We start from the raw sequence: 22,423 nt of genomic DNA, 5'->3' as shown, positions 1-22,423 counted from the left end.
CCTACAAACTTACAAAACAGCAGTTCTTTATTGCTCTTGATAAAAAAAATAAATTTGTATACGTTTTTATCATGAGGATCAAAACAACATACATGGCTGAATTTCAACATTAGTTGCTTCAGCTATCCTCAAAACAGCAGAAAACAGAAAATGAATCTGTACTGGAAACAGGTGTTTAAACATACCTGATCACTGGTTTTCTCACTGGTATATCATAAGCTCTAATGATGTTCACTAACAGTTTTATGTCTCCATCTGACAAATTCTGTGCTGTGACCTTCTTCCTTTCTTTTCTTCTTGGCTTTAATGGTCGTTTTGGCTCTGCCAGTTTAAAGAGACTGAGACCCAAAATCCTAATAATCATAAAACAGATATGTAATCATTTTTGCACAGAATCCAGCATTCTAGTGTTTCCCTGACACACATGCAAATTATGCACTAACAGAAAAAGGCAATATATGCTCCCGTTAGTGCCATACAAATCTCTACGAAATGTCAAAGTGTTTTAATTGCTTAGTACTAAACAATCCCGTTCTGTCTTATATTTCAGAAATTATAACCTAAATGTGCAAAAAAGTCCTATTATCCCAAACTAAGACAGACACAAATAAGACAACTACACAGCTTACAGAGAGATCTAACTAAAGTGCTATCAACAGATGACCACAACCACTGTATAATATAGGTAAATAATAATTTAATTACACAGCTATATACAACAAACAATAGGCTACAAAAAGGAAGTGGAATGAATATGCCACAACATACCCCGGACCCTCAGAACTTATAAGCCAAGGCAAAGCAGAACCAAAGAAAAATAATAAAAAACAGAGAAAGAATAAAAAGCAGATGTATGTTTTTACACAAAATTAACTGCAGACATTCCAAAATCTACTTTAAAAACTGACAGTCAGTAGCAGCATTTCCTTATGCACAGTAAGAAATCACAATAATTACTGTTAGAGTAACGCAAAAATACCAGTTCCTGAAATATCTCACTAAGTATATAGATTCTTTAAACAAATCATAGCATATTTTAAATTCACTAACCATATAAATTAGGAAATAGAATCCAACATAAATTATTATTTATGATAAGAAAACATCAGTGAAGCATTTGTTTTTAAACATCTCCAAAAGCTGATTATAGTCTCATTTGGATTTTTCCATTTTGTGATGTGAAAACATGAAACAAAAAATAGGATAAACTCTTCTGTAAGACAGCAAGTCTCTGTATCTCCAGCAGATGGGACTGTTTAGATTTATACTGCTGACTGAAAAAACTTTCATGGTACTTTAAGGGTGTCCGTTTTACAGTGAACAGAAGCAACTTCTATATGAAAGAAAAAACTGTCTTTCAAAACTTGTTTACATATACAGATTTTAGTGAGCAGCACCAATTAAGAGTTATCTATGCTGTGATGACTGATAAATGTCAAAATCAACAAGTATGGGATTTGGGGGGAAAAAAAAAATCAAAGAAAGTGCTTAGCAATAAAACAATAATTTTAAAAGTAAAAAGAAGTAATTTCCAAACCAGTAGCTTTTCTGAAAGTAAACCACATTATTAAGACATCCAGCAACAGCAGTAAGTAGTAAAATAAAGGCAACGATTATTAAGAAATCAATTGCACATTATTTGCAGGGCAGATGCACTGACTCTAAGAGAGCATCATCTATAGAACCAGTAGTAGTGTTACTGCCTCTGATGCATGCCTCATATTTGGAAAACATTCAGTCTGGCAGTAGCTAGGGCTATGCTCAACTCATCAGATCGCAGCCTGATGCATTAAATCCTGCTAACTCTTATTTACATGCTGTCAAATTACTTCTGTTGAAACCAGACTTCTACTTTAAAAGGGTTTTACTCACTTTATATGTCAACACATTGTGTAGACAGCGACTGGAAGTTTATGTATTACAGTAAACATAAAATCCCAGCAGTTAGTCACATTCATATCCTTTGCAGAAAAAAGGATTAGAGGCAGTTTTACATTACTTTTTTTTATTTAGAAGAAAGTAAAGATAGCTATCTTACCCCAGGCTGGGGATCTCCTCTTCATTGACAAGATCAGAGAGAAGGAAATGGTGTTTTGCTATCAGGAAACGGTTTATTACTGATTCTCGAACCTGTGAATGGGGAGGGAGAAGAAACATAAGTACATTTCTAATCCAAACCCAATGCAAAGTTTTGCATCCAGAAGGGATGGTCGCTGTGTATACTGCATCCATTTTAAGAAGACTAAATCAGTCATTCACAAATATTCACTTGATCAATTAAACCATTTCCAGACCCAACTTGGAATTTTAGAGATGTCTGTAGGTCATGTTTAGAGATGAATTGGTTTTTATTATTCATGGAAATGAGCATCCAAGCATAGAAGCAATGTATGGCCTAGAGAAATATGGTGACGCTGTATATTTTGCAGCTTACCTTCTGTAGGTAGTTGGCAACAACTGCTCTGTGTGCATCTAGGTAGTTTTTGCTGTCAATCACATCCCTCTCTTGCAGTCTCTTCTCATAGTCCTAAAGATATTTATTAGAGTTTGTGATTTCATATATATCCAATGCTTACTACATACAAGGAAAATGGTAAATATTTCATTAATATTAATATCTGGATCACAGTAAACCAAAACAGATGCAAAGGTTTATAAAGCTATTTTTAATGCTAAGCATTGCTAAACTTCCATGTATAGAGACAAGAATTCCATTAAGTTTCAAGATTCATGTGGTTTAAATTACTATGAATAACTTGAAGATTTTCATCTCTTCTTTTAAAGCTGAACTTTGACCTGCTGTGGTAAACTGAAATTCCATTTGAACTGGAAATGGCTTCTCCTCCTGCAGCTACAATAGAGAATCCTTTATAAACAGAAGTGATGCAGTATCCATGGAAGATGACCTGAAACCTGAACTGTGTTTTAGTAATAAACCTAACTAGTTTTCATAGCATCTAACACTGGAATAAACTCTACTTGAAGGAGAGTTCATGAAGAAATGATTATTGAAGTGATTTAATAGCATAACAAAAATCTTTGTTTGCATTCCGTGAGAAAGTGAAAGCTCTATAAGTAGCCAGAGTGTGAAGATTTTGCTTTTGCCTGAGGTTTGATAAAAGGGTCAGTAGACTAACTAAGGGGATGAGAGATCTGCCAATGGAATATTTCATGAGATTGTGGTTACAGTTCTGGTGAACTACAATGAAAGCCTTCCAGAGGAAACTTTTATTTACAGGTTTAGGAAAGTGACTCATAAATTAAGAAAAGGCTAGAGACTCGGTTCCAGGCAAAGCACCATAGCCTACAAGTCTAGATTGTCTCCCAGGTTCTGCAGGTTAATGGCAGTCTGCAAATCAGGTTGGCTTTAGAACCACAGCTATCAGGTAAAAACTACTCAGCAAAATTAATTTTCAGGTCATTTTACTTAAAAGACTATAATTTTTCTAAGATAAAGAGTCCAGGAAGCACATTCTGGAAACACAGTACTTCATTATTGCAAAAATAAATCTTTATCTAACTTTTCCAGTGCATAATGATTATTGTTGAACAACTTTAGCTTAGCAACAAATGAAGTAAGAATAGCTCTCCTGAGCCAGAAATCTTAATTTTTAGGCAGATATAGTAATGACTAAGCTGTAAGTCCAATAACGGGAGCTGGTACATGCATTTGCATTGCTCCCTTCAGAAGTCTTTTTACTGCAATATGATTTAAGTACTACAATTCATTAATTAGTACTTGTAAACTGTTAGTAAACTGTTAACATTAAATAAACTTTCAGAAGAAATAGAAAAGATGGTAAGCTTATAATAAAACAAATAGTCAGGTACAGACTGATTGGCCAAGACTCTGGTGTTGAACCCAAATTAAAACTCTTCCTGTTTGACCCAAGACACTTGTGTTGCTTTACTCCCATAAGCCTGTCAAGACATTCTGCTTGTTCCTGAGCACAGCATGTCTTCCATTATTAAAATCATACAGCCCTTGCTGTTGGGTTTATTGGTAGAGATGATGGACTCATTTGTTCTGAGGAACACAAGGAACCAAAAGTATAAAGCAAAAGATTTCATAGCAATATTGCGTATTAGTGCTGTACACCTTAAAAAGATTGGAGAGGATGAATAGAACAGAATCACTTGTGGAAATACCACAGTGGGAAAAAATGAAGATAATTTCATGGCCTAACCGTATTAGGTCAGGCTGGGTAACCTAAAATAATCAAAGGGATATTCCATGCCATATGTCAGACGGAGTAGTGAATCAGAAAGGAAGGGAGTTTGGGGGAAGGTAACAATTGCTCAGAGACTGGCTAGGGATCGGTCTGCACGTGGGAGTTGGTCAATGCCTTTTTACCAGTTAGTTTTTTTATAAGAAAAGGGAACAGGAAGAAGCAAGAAAAAAATCTTAACCCATCAGTTTCGGTTTTGCTCCACCTATTCTCTTCCCTGTCCAGCGTGGAAGGGAGAGGGGAAGTAAACAAACATCTGTGTGGTGCTTTGCAACCTACCATGGTTAACTGATAGCAAAAATTTCCACAATCAGACTTAGGTACAATTACAGAATTCGTCATTTAGGAATAGAGCTAGGATATAGACTGAAAATATCACTACTGCCAACAAGTAAAACTCAGCTATTCCTAGCTGTGATAGCCTGAGGAAGTATTGATTTGAATGGACTGAATGGACTGCTTGCTGGTTGAAAACAGGACATCTGAGTTCTTACAACAAGGATGTCCAGTTCAATGTCCAGTTGGTGTTCTTTAAACTAGCAAAGTACCCCACGACTGGTTATAGGACTAATATTACTCAGTATGTTCACCAGTGACCTAGATGAAGAGAAACAATACACTGTCAGCAATTTAGTCAACGATACTTGACTAGAAAGACTGGTTAATACAATGACTGACGAAACTATGATTCAGAGGGCTCTTGATAACTGAAGACTATGACAACTAAAGTCCCAATGACAAAACGGCAAAATTCAGTATTGAGGGAAGAGTGATTTCATGTGCTGGTACACGTGCTGGAAATCAACCAGCAAAATAACCACAACAAAAAATATAGGAGTTTAAGATTTAATGATAACCAAAAATGCGCTCTTTTGGCAAAAGGCAAACCACAGGCTATTTTACAAGCAGTGTGGCTTACAGACAGAAGGAAATTACTAGCCATTTATATTATTATAAGTATTTAAGTAAATAATTCACTTATTTACTGAAATACCGTGTTCAGTTTGAGGCTTCCAGTTCAAGAAGCATGTGGAGAAACTGGATGGGGTCCACCAAAGAACTACTAAGACAGAGGCCTAGAGTACATGATCTACAAGAACAGGTCAGAATCTTAGAATAATGTAGGTTGGAAGAGACTTCTGGTGGTCATCTGAATTAAACTCTTGCTCAGGGTAGGATCCAATCAGGATACTCCAGGGCCTTTGCCTGTTGAATTTGCAGTATACCTAGAGACGGCAATTCTACAGACTTGCCGGACAACATGTTCTAGAACTTGAATACAATCTTTGCGAAAAATGCTGTCACTACATCTAACTGGATTTTCTCTTGGCATCTATCATCATTTTGTATCATTCAGCCTTTCCTTGTACGCCCTGTGCTCCAGCCTTACTGACATTCTAGGAGACCTGTGTTGGACATGTTCCAATATTTCAGTGTCTTTCTTGCACTGGACAAGGTGTTCAACTTAATTAGTCCAGTGAAGAAGAGATTAATGAGCAATCCAATATCTGCCCATAATTATTTGAGGGATAGTTACAAAGAAGAGATCCAAAGTCATCTCTGTAGCTCCAAAAAATATAACAAGGGAAAACAGCAATTAAATATAACTTGGAAGGCTCAGGTTGCACATGATTTTTTAATATTTTTTTTTTAAATATTCACTGGAAGCATAGTGTGGCACTGGAACAGGTTATCCAGAAACACTGTGGAATCTCCCATTTAGAGGTTTTCAAGACTTGGCTAGACAAATACAAAGCTGATCTCATCTAATGCTGGCAACAGACCACCACTTCAGTGGAAAGTAGGACTAGATGACCTCCAGACAATATTTTCCAAACAATATTTCCACAATTCTATGAATTATCAGACTTTGCCAAATAGCTAGTAAACCAATTATGAAGAATATTACTTTAAACTTAGTTTTGAAGATTGTGCTATATAAAATGAACTCGGAATGGGTGATCATGGGTTTATCCTATTTATTCTTAATAAAAAACCCCACTAAATCAATTCTAAAAGTATGGTATTCAATTTTGAATGATAATATGAAATGAACACAGTTAATCCATGAAATAAGCTGGATCAGAAATATCTATCAAAGGTGTGGCACATTTTTAAATAGAAAATATGACACTAACCTAAAGATTAAAATGGAATAATATTTATTGCAAAGAGCCAGACATGACTGAATTAATAAATACCATTAAAAGAAGATATTATCCAAAAGAAATGGAAGAAAGGAATTTTGCAAAGAAATTCATGGAAGAAGTAGGGTTAAAGCAGCAGTTGTCAGAATCCCAGATTATTCAAATGCCTCTAAGGCAATGGAAACACTAAAATGCTTCTTAGCTATATGAATTGTTAAAGAATAAAAGAATGCACAACTTAACACTAATAATGGAGTTGAGATCAAAAATAATTGAAGTTTGACTCAAATAAAAAATGCAGACATTGCATTTCAGTGAAGTAATTAACAGACAGGCAAGGACGGAGTAAGCCAATTGGAACAATGTACTAAAACAGAAATAACTTCAACATAGGCTGTAGTGAAACGTAAAATGGATTTAATTCTCGTTAGTCATTGCTTCCAGCAGTCTCCACAGAAAGGGCTCAAAAGTTAATAAGCCTAAACCTGAATTACCTCAGCATTACCTTACTGTATTTGAGATCACCTTTGAAAAAAAGTCTCTCTTGCCTTTAAAAAATTGTATTTTAGAAAATTTTGAATACAGCAGTTCCTGTGTTTTCTTTTTCTCCTTTTCACAGGACATATAGCTGTATAGCTGTGGAAATACTGCCTTGGAAGTAATCTATCTTAATCGAACTCAAATAACTCTAGAAAAGACCAAAGGAATAAAATTCACATTTTTCACAAGTCATCATAGCTGTATATTCTTTAAGAGATCAATTGACTTAATCACAAGTCAAACATAATTAGCATTAAAACTAGAAAAAAAACCCCAAAATCGGATAACATACTACCTGGAAGATTTTCTCACTGATTTCTCGTTCATGTAAAGGGACTTGCTTATAGTTTCGGAACTCTGCCACCTCCCTACTTCTGAGCTGCAAGAGTCGGAATCTCTTTGATCTATTAAATTCTTCATCAGAAACAAAATTAAATTCTTGCTGCAAGTGCTCCAATCTGAAGTAATCAGGAACGTGTGCCTCTCCACTTGTAGCAACCTAATGTAGTTAAAAAAATATTATACAGCCTCTTCACACAAAGCGACAAAAGTCTATAAAATAACTTTTTCAAGTCTAACATGTAGATTAAAAGGATGTTAATTTTAACCAAAAGCAACTGAAATGGACCAAACTGAGATTGAAACATTAAGCGTTTAAAGTAGGTTATTAGCAAAGTATGAGAGATTAGATATACAAGAATATAATAAAATTCTATTTGTATTGTAACATAAACAAAACTTTAAAGACCAGGAAAACTGTTACAAAGCAGAGTAACCTAGGAAGCCTGCTGTAAAGATGGTTCATTTACAAAATAGCTCCTCTGTTTGTTGTTCAGAAAAGTCCAAACTGCTATAATACACTAGATCTCTGAGCAATTGTCACTAACGAGTGATTTCCTGTTCGATACAAGTACATTGGGAATACGCCTGCTCTTTAAGGAAACAAACTCAAAATCCAAATTTTTTTTCAATTTATAAATTAATCAGGTTGCATATTCCCTTATACTTACTTTTCACCACTAGAATATTACTGAGCGGATTAATAAATCATAGTAATTAATAAAGCATTAACCCACTACTAAATAGATTAATAAATCATATTTTTAATAGACATTTTGCTTCTCAATACTCACACAAGTCTGTCCACCACAAATTCAAATACTACTACATCCCTGGCACGCATGCAGATTGCCTGAGAAGGCATTGGTGAGTAGGTGTTTCACAGCTCTATTAACCCTTCATTTCTGAAAAAGTCACTTACCATAATCAGCTGCATCAGAGCTGCATTGTTTGGGTCATTTGGATCTAGTTTTGCTTCTGCTGCCCACTTCGCTAGTTTCTTCATGTCAGTTAAGCCTGATGTGCCAATGGATGCAATAGCATCAATATTTTTTAAAGCACTGAAAAGACAGAATTGACAGAACTTATACCAAAACCACATAAGATTGAGCAATATAAACAAGTATTTCAACAATCTTAGGAAAAAAACCAAAAAGCTCCCAACGACCTGAACAGCAAATTCTACTATACAGTTCTTAGTTGTAGCTCTGCGACTGAGGGAATGAAGAAAAAAAAGTAAGGGGGAAACATGAAAGAACTGATGGAAGGGAACTTTTATACAACGTATATAAGGTACATTTATGATACACCTACACTATGCCATGTTGCTGATTACTAGGAATTAAGATGATAACCCTGAAGCACCCTCTGCTACCAAACCCTTGCTATGAAAATACAATACACCAGAACATGCATGTTATTAGCCAAACAGCACAGACTCTGACGTTTCCCCTTCTCTTGTTAAGGATGCTAATTTGAGTCTTTGTTCTCTACTTATCTGACTATTTTCAGGAAAGTTTAAGAATTTATGGATTATTCTTGCACTTGATTAGAACCAGCCAGATATCCAGCAGTTACTGCAGCAGTTGATAAAGCTGCAACATCAAGGTTATATCTTTAGGCACCAGTCTTGAATAAACGCACACAGAATCACAATCATGCCAAAAAGCTAATGGGCAGCAAACCCTAACTTCAGACATGAAAATCTTGTCTCCAGCTTTCAGAACAGACAACAGAAAGTCAGAAGGTTGTTCAACTCTAAAGCACAATTCAAAGAAGAGTGTTTTACAGCAAACTTCCTTCTGAAATTTCTCATTTTTCCATTTACTACAGTGATTCATCTTTCAAGCATAAAGCTATGGGATGCATCCTTATGTTTTAATCTCATGCCATTCTAGTCTCATTGAAGTAAGCAGGTTACTAATACACCAATCAGGAAACTACTCAAATAGCAGCACCTTGGGTCAAAAATAGTAGCAGTAATTTGGATGCCAATGTCTAGCCTCTAAGTAAATAAAAATCTGACAGAATCTCATCAGCTAGGAGAGGTACTTGCTCAGTATTAGTAAGCATGGGAAAAATCTTCAAGGCTTTACTGTGAAGTTACCAGAGGTCCTCACAAAAGCAGACTTTATGTATCGTCTCCTTGACTTCGCCAGAATTATTTAAAAGCAACAAAATGGAAAAGCAATCTACATTGTCCAACTTGCAGCTGCAGGGAAAATTAGATTGTATTGAATGGAATAATATATTATTTCTGCAGGTCAATAAGCTTCCAATGGAGAAAAATCATGAAAAAGTATTTTCTTGGAATGATCTGACAGATGTGAATTTTTCACTGATTAATTCACTAACAGTATCAAGCCCTCATACTAACTTGTAGTGCTTTCACAGTGTAATTTTTATTATTAACTACAGAAAAGGCATTTAAATCACATGTCCCAATAGTCTACCCAAATACACTTTGGATAAGAAACGGCTGGAGCTCCTGTTCTTAGCATAATGATTGCAGGAAAGCTCTTTGCTAATAAGTACATCTTCTACTAGAAAATCATAAAAGTGAATCAATCAGCTTGAATTTAACTTTAGTATTGTTTATAAATAATATACTAAAAGATAAAACTTTCAACTAAAAACTCTTTAGAAAAAACATGTACTGCAACATACACGTAGGGGGTTACAGTGTAAAGCAAAATATCTAAACCTAAGGAAAAAGATTACGAAAATTCTGTATTATGAAAGTCTGCTTTTTAATATAGTAGTACAGTCAGTCTCCCATGAATCAATGAAAACTCATACCATATTACCTTGGAATGCCTGTGGTTTGCTGAGACAATGGGGGAATTAAGGGGATTCCTTTTTCTCCAACTGCCCAAGAGACACTATTGGATACTTTCCCAGAGGTCATTAAAGCTATTTTGTTGCTACCATCAGCTTCAAATGAAAAGGGCACACCTATGAAGGAGGGAAAAAAAATCCTAAAGTACTATATTTATGCATGCAAACACAGTATCTAAACACCTTTAGTAATGCTTCCTGAAAATAAGTAGTTAAATAATCTGTGCCTTTATATATATGGGGTAATGTGAAACAACTTGATTCTGCTGCATGCAGTAGGGAAGGACTCTGCTCTATAAAAGGAGTGAAAAATTCCATTCTATAGAAAGGCTTTCCATTTGGGTTGGAAGGAAAGGCTATACTTTGAAAGGCACTTTTTCCTTCACAGGTGCACCCCATTTAATATTTCTGGTAATTTTCAAATTCAGCCTACTGCTATTAATGCAAGAGAAATTCAGAGTCAAAAGAAGTATGCATGATTGAAATGTCAGTCCTAAAGCCTTGTGATACGCAACTGTATATGCAGTCATCATGGTCAATAACATTTACACACACATTTGTTGCATTTTTTTTTACCACATTTCTTTCCTCCACATCATTTTATTTATTATTCTGTTCTAGCTTGATCTATATTTCATATATGGCAAATTTATGCAGCTCAGTTATCTCATAATGCTTTTCAAACTTATTATATGAACTTGAAGGTTCCACATGCTACTTCTCATTGTTCTTGTTCTTACTACCTCTCTCTTGATTTATCTTTCTGAAATCTCAGGGATAAAACATGTTGCAGGATGTCATCAAAGCAAACAAAGAAGTCAAAAGAAATTATTCTGCATATACTCTCATACAGTCAGTTCTTTAGTGGTTTAGAACATTAAAATCATTGGAGCTACACTGATTCATACCATCTGCTTGCTCCACAGTGCCAGAGGCCCAATTACTTAAATACTAAAAAAAGCCCAAACACCTTCTAGAACCAGTGGAGCTCCACTAATACTACAAGCCAAATAACAATCACACACATTTTCATTATATACACCTTAAAATTAGTAAGAAAAAAAAAATTCCACAGCAAACTTTATCATCATTACTATTTCATAAGATTTACAGAAACTATGAATGCTCTTAACAGAATTTACTCTGAAATTTATGCCAGCCTGTTACCACTCCACGGTTTCAGAAAAAGGAGGAACATTGAATTGAGGAAGTCTGAGAGTGCCTACCACTTCCAACTCCTTCATGGTCCAACATCACCCGCTGACTACTGCTGAACTCTACTTCTTCCACAGGAGCGCTGCCTGTCAGAACTGAAGTCTCAGGGACAGGTATGAACACTTCAGCCAACAAGGTGGTACTGCTCATACCCGTGGTTTCGTATACCTAGCAATAAAAATGGTGACAAACATAGGAAACAAAATTACACATGTTCATGAGAAATTAAAAACATTTCAGGGTATTTGGAGAAAAAAGGTTTTACCATGATTTGAGCATGAAGTAATTCATTTAAGGCAATTGTGTTAATTTACTTTCTAAAACAGCCATCTAACAGTCATGTCTGCTACCAGCAGCTAACTTGGTCTGAATTCTTCTTAAAAGTATATTCTCACCTTTCAAATGCACCTAAAAATAGTAAAACAAACTTGTCTTTAAAGAGCATTATTGTACCATATGCAACTGCTCATGACAGCCACCAGCATCAGGCGAATGTGCCAAAGGGATTTTGCCTCATTAATTCTCCCTTACCATGAAAGGCAGGGTATGGCACAGTCCGTGTTCTGGCAGCACTGCAGGCTGCTTCCCTCTTTCCTGGTCAGTTGCAGGCTCAGATGTGAGCCATTTCTCCATTCAGATGTTTTTAATTCAAGGAGATGATTTTCCTTTTCCATTTGTGCATTACATAAATGCAGCAGGTCAGGGGTATACATCCTCCTTTGAACTAACAAAGGCAAGTTACCTAACAGGAAAGGTAATCTCACAAGAGAATAAAGATCCTGACCATGTTCCCTCTAAAAAATATACTGTATTGGCTATGTGAAAATTGGCATATCAAAATTATTCATTTGACTCATTCATTAATTCATATTTGGAAAATGAGTGGTGGTGGTTTGACTAAACTGCAGTGTTGATCAAGTTAAGTGCAGTTATGGACATCACTAGCAATGCATTTTTTTTCTTATCCCCCTCCAGCAAACATTATGATGATTTTATTGTGTGGATAACAACGTTTTAAGAAAACCATTTTGGCAAGTTATCTGCAACATAAATCAGTTTTTCTAAAATTAAAAGACTGCTCAACTAACATACTTAATCACATGTCCCAATTATTTTATTTCCCCTACGCAGTCCACAGTCATGCTGCATACAGCACACACATTTATATAAAACACACATACATACATGTATGTATGTATGCATATAAAGCACAAGCATCAAAAACGTAGCAAACAAATTGAAAGCCTGGGACTGGAGAAGCCAGGAACAGGTAGAAAACTGATGACTTATACGGGTCTTTCACAGGCTTTTCAGTCTTTACAATGTTACTATAGAGCAAAACTTATGTATTACAGGAGCGATTACACTTCATATTGTCTTTTTAAATGTTACAATGATAAATCATAACCTACCTCTAGTTTCAAACTGTCTGGCCAATTGAATATTTGTAAATTGAAAATCTGTCCAAAGTGAACTCTGAAATCAGAACTTATTGGTCGGGTAACAGTTCGTGATACTTCTTTGGAGTTGAAAAGGACTTTTATAAATGCTGAGCGTTTCTTCACATCTTCTCGTCGCAGAACTTCTGCTCTGTAAATATGTGAAACAAGCTGTCATAACAATTATTCTATGAAATTTTTTATAAGAACTCAATTGCTCAAGGGGAAACAAAAGTCACCTAAATTAAGACTGTATTCTTCTACAAAGTATCACAACACACGGAATGAGTTAAAAACTATTATTTAACAGGTTTATCTTCTCAGGAATATAAACCATTTAGACCCAGTAAGGCCACCTCTATATATATAAAAAAAAAATTCATTTAGTGAAACAAAATTCTCTTCTACTCCCTTACTCTGAAAGTACAACAAATGATACCAATTTGAGTTAAATTTTGTAGTTTTCAGTCACTGGAACTAGAACCTCCAAGCAATATTCCTTGATGAGGCTATTTGCTGAAAAAGTACAAAACAAAGCTGTTTTAAAACGACTAAAATCTGCTAGATATATGTGAAATTGTGTGTGGAAGTAACACAAACAAGTAAATTTACTTATTTTATCCACAGTGCAATCTATGGTTTACCACATGATTTCTTTATTTTCCTTTTCTTTACTTTTTATAATTTTTCATTCTCTAAACCCAGTATTTACAGGGTTACGCGTGACTTGGAAAAGAATTAAATTATATCAGCTTCAGATGCATTAGTTTTAATATTTTAATCACTAACAGGCTGGTGAGCACACAGTTATAAAGTTGTACAATGAATTAATAACTAAACAGCAGAAAATCATGATAAAAGTATACAACAAAAAAGTGATTTGCAGGCCACTTACCGAGGACATAGTTCAGTTGGAGTTACGCTTCCTGACAGGACCAGTTCAGGAATTAGCGCAGGCTCTCCAGGTTTCCTTCTGCAGTTGTCAGCTTTTTCTCTAACCTGCTGTTCTATTTCCAGTCTATCGGCCATTTTAGGTGGGATGGGCTTTACACGTTCCTCACCAAGATCATAATCTTCTACTGATTCTTCTTCTTCAATAATGTCTTTTTTCTTTTTTTTCTTCTTGGACTTCTGCATATTAAAAAAAAAAAAATCATGTTCTTCCTGAACCTGTTTCAATCAGTAGAGTTTTTTTGTCTAGTTCTCTTGATTCACAACTGATGAACATGTTTGAAAAACAGATGTATAATTTTAAAATCATTACATATAAAATAAAGATTTCATTCATTGTGTAGTACTGCTTCAGATTCAGAATTCAGTAATGCATTTCATTCATATGCTTCAAAAACATGACATCCATCAAACATTTATTTAACCTTCCCAACCAACTTACAAAATAAACATGTTTCACAAAGATCCTGACTAGAAGCTGACTTCTCATTTAACATGAGTTACCATGTGTGTTCTATTAGGATTAAAGGAAGGTTACTCAACTAGTAGCCAGAGTTCTTCAAGATGTATTGTCTGCAATGTATTGTACACATTGACAAAATGAATTTATGTGCCACAAATTTTGGAGCACAAATTTTTTAGCCTGTGCAGAATGATCCCCTCCCTTCCTCTATGTCAAACAGAGCAAAGAGACCACCACATGCCTTTCTGCATTCTCCTGAATTGCAGAACTCCACTGTTCATATGCATGTTCAGCTTTAAACAACTGCAAGCAAGTTCCTTGTTCCATAGACTTACAGACTACTTGGAAGTACAACTTTCTCGGAAGCACCAACCACTTCATGATTATAAAGCACCAGAAGCAAAAAAGGAGGAGACAAGGCAAGCAAACAGATTTCCTCACTAATTTAAGTATTTAGACTAACAACTTGTTCACACGTTTTTTACTAGTAAATATTCTTTCTTTCTTTCTTGGTTATGTTTTATGTTACCCTTTTCTTGCATTTCTTTTTTTTTTTTCTTGCATAGCCCATATGATCTGGGCTAGTGAGACACCAACAGCAGTGATTAACCAAAAAAGTACTTTGAGTAAAATAAAGCGTCTCTGGGCATGGAATGAAAGTCTGTGTACTACATTTCAATACAAAATGAAAGAACCAAGTATCTCAGTCTCAAGATAGTTTGTGACTAACATAATATACGAGAGCAGCTTTGGCTGGAACAACGCATCATTTTATCTGTGAAGGGCATATCTGATTAGAGGTAGATGAACAGCTCCCATCAGGATTAATGCTCAAGGCTATCTGCCTTCATTTTAAGGTCTGCATTTCTTCATCTTTTTCTACGAGTGATTTGAAATGAGTCGTGCCCATTTGTGTTCTGATAACAGGACTTTCCAATACCTGCAGATCAGCTTCCCTTCAAATATTTTAAGTGCCTTCCTGCACGTATGTCAAAAAAGCTTTCCATAAAAGTATCAGCAGATGGACTAGATTTTTGAAAACTGTATTTGAAACATTTCCTTAAAGTTTATTTTGCTTTGGTATCCAAAACCCCACAGTGTTCAAACTGGGCAGTAATTATATTCAAGTATAATCACCATTATCCTGAGGTATCCAGTAGATTGTCACACAACTATGAGAGCAAGTCTGACTTTGCCAGCACTGCCGCAGGCAATTTCAAAGATCATCCTGTGGCAGTGTATCATTCTAGTTCTTATGTTTGCCAATATCCACCTGAAGAACAACTGAGATTGTAAGTACAGTACAGATTATTAGCAATAAAGCTTTTCAGAGGTAAAAGGCTAGAAGAGTAATTAAATTCTTCAGTTTCAGGACATCCCTCAACATAACTTTCCATGAGATGACATCAACTGCTTGTTCATTAGAAACATCCCATAATTATTTGGCCTCACTACTCGCATACACACAAAATCTATCATGTTTCTTATTTGCAAGGACATGAATTTAATGGGAATGCTGCAAAACTATTAAAGAAAGAACTGCTGAAGTGCTGAAAATCAATGGCAGGAAGATAATGTTCCACTAAAACCTAGAACATTTTAATTTTTTAAATTAACAAGTACTTTACTAACAAATTCTAGATAGACAGAATGTATCCAAACACATTATAAAATTCATGCATAAATATCCTGAAATTGATGTTTTTCTGTATTAGAAGAACAAATTTTTAACACATTTAGTCATTATTTTATTCAGTGAAACTGAAAGATTTTAAGCAAACCTGTGTCTTCTTCCAGGATTTCCACTCTTGTAGCTCAGTTTTATACTCCTTCATTTTCTTTTCATATTCTTCTATACATTCTTCTAATAATTCATTGATCTCAGCCTGAATTTCTGCTTCATATGCTTTTTCATCTAATCTCTGATCAACCTCTTCCCTTCAAAACAATAGTTACCAACATGGTGCATGAATTAACATCAGGGCTACAATTAAGTCTTTAATATATAACTAAAGACTGCTTCTCCATGAATTCATTTCATTATTTCAAAAGCATGTTCTATTTAAAAATAACTAGCAAAGACAGTCTAAAAGTAATTACGTTCATTCTGACTCTGCAGAATGAACGTAATTACTTTTTCTTTACTCATTAGCCTGTAGAAATTTCTGTTACAGTAATTTTACAGTTATTTTAACCTTCCTTCTTCCCCAAACTCAAAAAGGGAAGTGGCAGGTTCACCCAGTGCCTGACACAACTAAAATTCTTACTTTTGCACCCTTCATATCAGAATTTTAAGTTCTCAAATACACTAATCTCATTGAAACTCCACTGCTAGCAAATAAAGTACAAGTGTTATCAAAACATACTTCCTCAAATAAAGTTTCACGGGTGTATTAGTAAACTTCTGAAAGTCACGGAGGGATTTGATTTGTTTCCAAACTCTTATGATGGACTTAAGCAACATTCTGTCTTTTTCTTGTTCAGTATCACGAAGTCTTCTGGTTTGCCTAGAAATGTACATACAAATGCACAAAATCAATCAGAACTGCATAACTCAGTGGAACAATAGAGTGAAAACTTGTGATACCAATAGCCAAGTGATGTAGGTTTCAACTTGATGAAGGCTGCAGCGGTTTCAATCCAAGGAACATAAAACTCAGACTTGAAGATGGCAGGATTTGTTTTCCTTCTGTAGTATTGTCTCTTGCATTTTGGACAATCTGACTTCAATTACAGTTCATTCTCTAGAGATCTCAAAGTTTTCTGAAATGCTTATTACAGCTGCACATCATTAACAACATTTTTAAGTCAATTCATGTAAACAACAGCCCAGAAGACCTACACTGCTGCTATGAAGTAATGCTCATTACAATCACACATTACAAAATACGTATTAAACTTAACACATTTCTAGCTCCAGTAAAATGTACTCGCAGAGAGGAAGTAACGTAGTAATGTGTATAGTAATGCAAGCCCTAAGACAGCCCTACAAGATTCTTAACACAAACAAAATTAACAGGGCTTTTTTTTTTTTGTCTCAGAATTGGTATTTCACATTTCTACCCTCTAATTTGTTTGCAAAAGAGCTATTCATTAGCACTTTTAATGACCAACACACACTTCTGATGTAAATATCTATGTGGCACAAGCACAGACTCTTCCCAGTACTATCTTGGTATCTAAACACATCTAGTAAAAATACTGTGATTTAACAAAAAAAAAAATAGAAAATGTAAACCAAAACATTACTACTAGTAATATTCAAAGAATGTGGAAGATGGAGGCCAAGTCAGAGAAGAAATGTTATACGTTAAAAGCATAAACACATTTAGTAAAAACAATAAACAAAGATGAAATACAGACTTTCCAGAGAGCAACATTAGTAACTTTTCCACTTCATTAACTAGCAGTTTGATTATTACTTATTCATGCAGCTTAACAACCTTTTCTTCTTCCATACCAGATAAAGCTAGAAGACAAAGCTTAAAGACACGACAAACATACAGGTCAATAATCACTCCTACTAAAATATATCAGCTAAAAGAGTCTGAAACCTGCAATCCACAACACATGTTGACTTCCTCCTCAGAAAACGAGGACAGTTGGGCCAAAATTGCTAATTTGCAAATGTTTTCTGTATTCAGATGACATTTCTTCCTCAAACCAATGGAAAACTACAGCTCTGATATTCGTACACCAAAGAGTTATGTTATTGGTGGGTGGAGGAAACAATTAGATTATTATTTTCCATGCTACACTCTATTCACATCTGTAATGTCTCATGAGTGTACTATGTTGATCATGAGGGAAATGTAACGTTAAGAGAGCGACAAAGCAGGTCAGATGTTTTTATCAATATATGTGGTCCAAGTTAGTATTAAACATGACAGTCAAAATTCCCGAGCCCATATGAGACTCATATCTGTAATAGTTTCCAACAGAGCTGTAGCCAGAAAGAATTACAGATATGAAAACCCCTAGAATAATCCCTGCCAAGCTCACCTCACATTAGTTACGCAACACTGATCTCACAGTTTTAAGCAGTTTCTCCTGATCCATAATAGTATGACACTAAACTAAAACATTCAAGACCTAGAAAAACACTTAAGATATCCAGAAAGAGTATTATAATTAGAATTAACCATCAAGCAAGCCTCAAGGTTGGTGCTAAAATCCAAGGATCTCATTCCCACAGTGAACCTTCTCGTTACTATTCTCATGTTTTCCCTGTTGAGAGAGCTGCTGTCTCCAAAGGAGTATATAGTAACTGCATATCTCCTGCTCCTGGTCCTCTAGCAGACGTGTTAAGGAAATATTAATAAAAGCTGCTCCTTTTTCAATGGAAAGAATTTTGTCCCTTGGTATAAAATAATACATTACAGAATTCTAAGTACTGCACAGATATCAACGTACAGGACTTGAATGATGAAAATCTGAAGAAGCAATTCCCAAAGTAAGACTAGTGAGTCGATTTATAAGTGTAAGCAGATGTAGATTTCAAGGCTGAAAGTAGAATTGTTACTGAAAAAAACCGCATGTTTTTAATATTGTATTATCATGTCACCCATTCCATCAGTCTAAACTTCTTTTTATTTAAATTAACATATTATTGCCTACTTTCAGATGGTGAAAAATGTTAAGATTTTTATTAAGTATCTACTAGTTAAAAAGCTGTTCAGCATGGATTTCCAAAATAACTTTATTTTTTATCATACTGCTTACGCTTAACAGCTCACCACTGTCCATCTGCCAAAAATAATACTTTCACTATGAAGCCAAAAACTGCAATATATTTTTACTACCCATTTACTGTCCAAGAATGATGACTGTAATCTCATAAAACAAAATTCTACCACTTTATGTACATTAAGCCATCAGCAAAAGAAGGCTAAAACACACAAGAATGGGAAGTGAATGGAGAACATTTGTGTAAAAAGGAAGGAAGTGGAAAAACCTAGGGGCTTTTGTCTGTTCAAAAACTTACATTGTTGGGAAAACTTCACGCATCCAGCTGATACCTACTGAAACTTTACCTTAACTAAATTTTAATTTGCAAAACACACTAGTAAATAGTTACTAAGTAATTAATATGAGGTAATCAAATTATTCCACTAAGCTACATTTTCACTCTTTACTCAGCTTAGCAGTAAGAAATCTTAAGCCTATAAAACTCTTCTAAAGCTCTTCATGGCAGAATTTTAAAGTAGGAAATGAATCTTATTTCGTATCAGCATGAAAAGGAAAAAAGGAATACAGTTTTAAAAAAATCAGTGTTTTAATAAATCCATACCAACCTGATCTCAATTTTATATTCAGGTATGCTCTGTTGCACCACAGGTCTAGGAACACCAGCGTCACCACCTTCTATACCTTGCACAGCATTCCTCAAAGCATGCAGCTTAAATGAAAAAACCAATCAATTAGCAGATGGTTTGACATTTCAGACATACCGTGTAATGCACCTTGACATGACAGAGCTAGTTACTACATGTAAGAAAACTCTGAATTGTCTTGATTCTGTATTTACAGGGTTTTGCCATGTCTGTGAGGTTCAAGATGAAATTCTGTTCTTCAAGATGAATTTCTAATTAGGATCCCTGGATGTATGATGGAGATTTACCAATTTTGATCACTGTAACAGATCTAAACAAGGGGACAAAGCTGATATAGGAATTATTTTGAAAATTCAGGAATCAAAAGGGTAGGGAAAAAAATTGAGTCTGACCAAAAACATCTTCTATGAAAGTTTTTTTGGGGACTAGGAATGGACACTAAAGGTAACTCTAGAAAATAGACAACAAAAATAACCAAAATAATCAACAAAGCCAAGTGGATTGTGGATTTGATGTTGCTAGAAGCCTTGCAACAAAGCATCTAAGCATAACATATTGTGGAAATCAACTGGAAGAAGAGAAAGTCTAAGAACGAAACAGAAATAGGAATAATCGTACAGTTCAAATGCACTTTTGAAGCCATTATGCCAAGACAAGACACCACCTCTTCAACTAAGATTTGAAGATGGGCATCAAATTATTACATGGGAGATAGACACCTAGTTTAGGAGAACGCAAAAATACACATGAAGATACTCCTGAAGACAAGAGAATGTGAAGGACTGGCAAGGACAAGAGAGAAAAAAATAAGGAACAGTAGGACGGGAACTAAAATTTTAGTTATGATATTGCTGTAGCTCTCCTTAAGGATAATACTGAGTGTGAAACCAGAATGGCTAATGGCACTGCAGGAGAGGAAAGCAACTATACCCAAACTAGAAGCAATTCAATTACAAATCAAGGAGCAAAGAGGTTTTTTTAAAACAAATATTTTCTCTCCAGTTTGACAGTTAACTGGAGAACAGGAAGCATACCACTGAAAACATACATTAGCAATGACAAAATGAAACTCACTTGTATAAAAAAAAAGACACTGAAATAAATTTTGAAAGAAAAAATAACCACTGACCACATGAAAAGCTGCTAACACTATCTGGGGCACAGAGAGCACATTTTATAAAAAAGGAGACAAAAAGTGCAGCTTCTTTAGCCTGCCAAAGGGAGGACTGAAAGGTGATATATTTTAAGATACAAAGAGCAAGCATCAGAAGTAGACAAGGAGAAACACACCTCATGTGTTTCCAGACATGGCGAGGAGGAAGAGGAAAAAGGAGAAAGACTTGTTTAGGCTTAGAAACAATTTGGCTGCAACAATCTGGCCATTAAATAGCAGCTGTTAAAAGAGACAGTTTTTAAAACTGCCTGTCAGTACCAGGATGATGGCTAAAATACTTAGTTGTCAAAATCCATTTATGAAAAATATATTATGCAGTTGCCTACAGTACTGTCAGTATCATAATCTTTACATTATGGAAATCTGAATTTATATGTACTTAATAATCAAACTAATTTTTAATAGACCAGCCCTACTAAATAGAGCTATGCCATATAATAATATTTACCTTACATTTCTAAAGAATCATTACCCTTTATGATTTCAAATGCATTTTAAAATGCTTTAAAAATATTCTGGTGTCCCCTGATTATATCAGAATTGTACTAAAAATGCCTAATGTTCAAGTACAAATTTACACCAGAAAATGCCAGTTCCAATTTACAGATAGAGGAAAAGTGATGGTATGCAGCAGGTAAGCAGCCCAGCCAAGGTCATCCAGCAAGTCAGTAATGGAGCCAGAAAGAGAGAAGCCTATGTTTGGACTAGGGTTTTCCCATGTCACAAGAGCGACCCAGTAAACATGACAACAGCATGCATTTAAAACACAGCATCTGTCACAGATCTATACCTGGAAATGGGTCACCAACTTTTGTAGCATTTGGTGAAACTGCTTCCTTCTGCCTTTAATCAACAACTGAAACTAAACTTTACTAACTTGCCTCCATCCTTGCATACTGTCTTTTGCTGTCTGCCTGTCAGAGCTGCTGTACATAATCCTGTGAAGTCTTAACTGTCATTCACTGGAAAACATTTTGGATATTCTAAAGGGATACTATCTAAATGTTATTGTATTCTAACAATTATATTCCCTTTACCTCAGAACCTCCATGTATTTTATATAGAAGCGCATTTTAAAATACAAGATCAAAGAAATCCATAATCTTAAAACTGCACTGAACACACAGCAACCTAGGTGAAATACTTAGGGTTTTACCTTCTGAAGAAATGCCATTTATCACATACAATTAGAATTTCATTACTCTACTCTGAATAAACAAATTCAGCTTTTAACTTAAACTGTCAGATCATTATCTCAATAAGCCATGATGACACAACAGAAATACCTTGTCTGTGAGAAGTTTGGTAAGATTCTTCTGCTTTCTTGCTAAAAACTGATCATACAACTGAGCCAATTTAGCAGCTAACACATGCTCACGGCTAAAACAGGGATGATGGGTGAATATCAGTCCAGAAATATCAATATCTAATTGAAATGGCCCCTGAAAATCTCCAGGTCCAACAAGATACTGATTGGTAGATGTCATTTTTATTGCCTGAAAGAAAAAGAGAACAAAATGGATTTATAAAACCTGACAAAACTATCCTGCAAAGAGATCTGTGACAGAAAATGACCCATTTAGCACTGTCTATGTCTAACCATTGAGGCTTAAAACGTAAAGGCTTCTGTGGTAACTTATTTATTGAGAAGTGGGTGGCATAAACCCTCTACAGGTATTCTACATAGGAGAATTTCCATAGCTTACATGAGGCTGAAATAATAAGTCATCTACTGTATTGCAGGTTTTCCCGAGC

The 22,423-nt window shown here is 35.1% G+C and overlaps 1 protein-coding gene across 7 annotated transcripts in view; it reads right to left on the bottom strand.

Moving 5' to 3' along the window:
• The window catches only part of LOC104067723 (complement C1q tumor necrosis factor-related protein 7), a 111,493-nt gene that overhangs the window by 23,752 nt on the left and 65,318 nt on the right, over positions 1 to 22,423 (bottom strand). For 5 of the 7 annotated variants that reach the window (XM_054065775.1, XM_054065779.1, XM_054065780.1 and 2 more), the window contains 14 exons: positions 21,955 to 22,164; positions 19,456 to 19,559; positions 16,528 to 16,668; positions 15,943 to 16,099; positions 13,643 to 13,878; positions 12,721 to 12,898; positions 11,320 to 11,476; positions 10,063 to 10,210; positions 8,178 to 8,316; positions 7,212 to 7,415; positions 2,435 to 2,527; positions 2,039 to 2,130; positions 769 to 783; positions 186 to 353 (listed from right to left, as the gene is read on the bottom strand). In XM_054065775.1, the coding sequence (XP_053921750.1) occupies positions 186 to 353; positions 769 to 783; positions 2,039 to 2,130; positions 2,435 to 2,527; positions 7,212 to 7,415; positions 8,178 to 8,316; positions 10,063 to 10,210; positions 11,320 to 11,476; positions 12,721 to 12,898; positions 13,643 to 13,878; positions 15,943 to 16,099; positions 16,528 to 16,668; positions 19,456 to 19,559; positions 21,955 to 22,164 (2,042 nt within the window). The remainder of the gene's footprint in view (positions 1 to 185; positions 354 to 768; positions 784 to 2,038; positions 2,131 to 2,434; positions 2,528 to 7,211; positions 7,416 to 8,177; positions 8,317 to 10,062; positions 10,211 to 11,319; positions 11,477 to 12,720; positions 12,899 to 13,642; positions 13,879 to 15,942; positions 16,100 to 16,527; positions 16,669 to 19,455; positions 19,560 to 21,954; positions 22,165 to 22,423) is intronic. The other 2 variants (XM_054065776.1, XM_054065777.1) reach the window with 1 other exon arrangement.

The sequence above is a fragment of the Cuculus canorus genome, chromosome 4 (assembly GCF_017976375.1).
Source record: "Cuculus canorus isolate bCucCan1 chromosome 4, bCucCan1.pri, whole genome shotgun sequence".
Classification (NCBI taxonomy): domain Eukaryota; kingdom Metazoa; phylum Chordata; class Aves; order Cuculiformes; family Cuculidae; genus Cuculus; species Cuculus canorus.
This window is presented reverse-complemented; position numbering and strand designations above follow the sequence as displayed.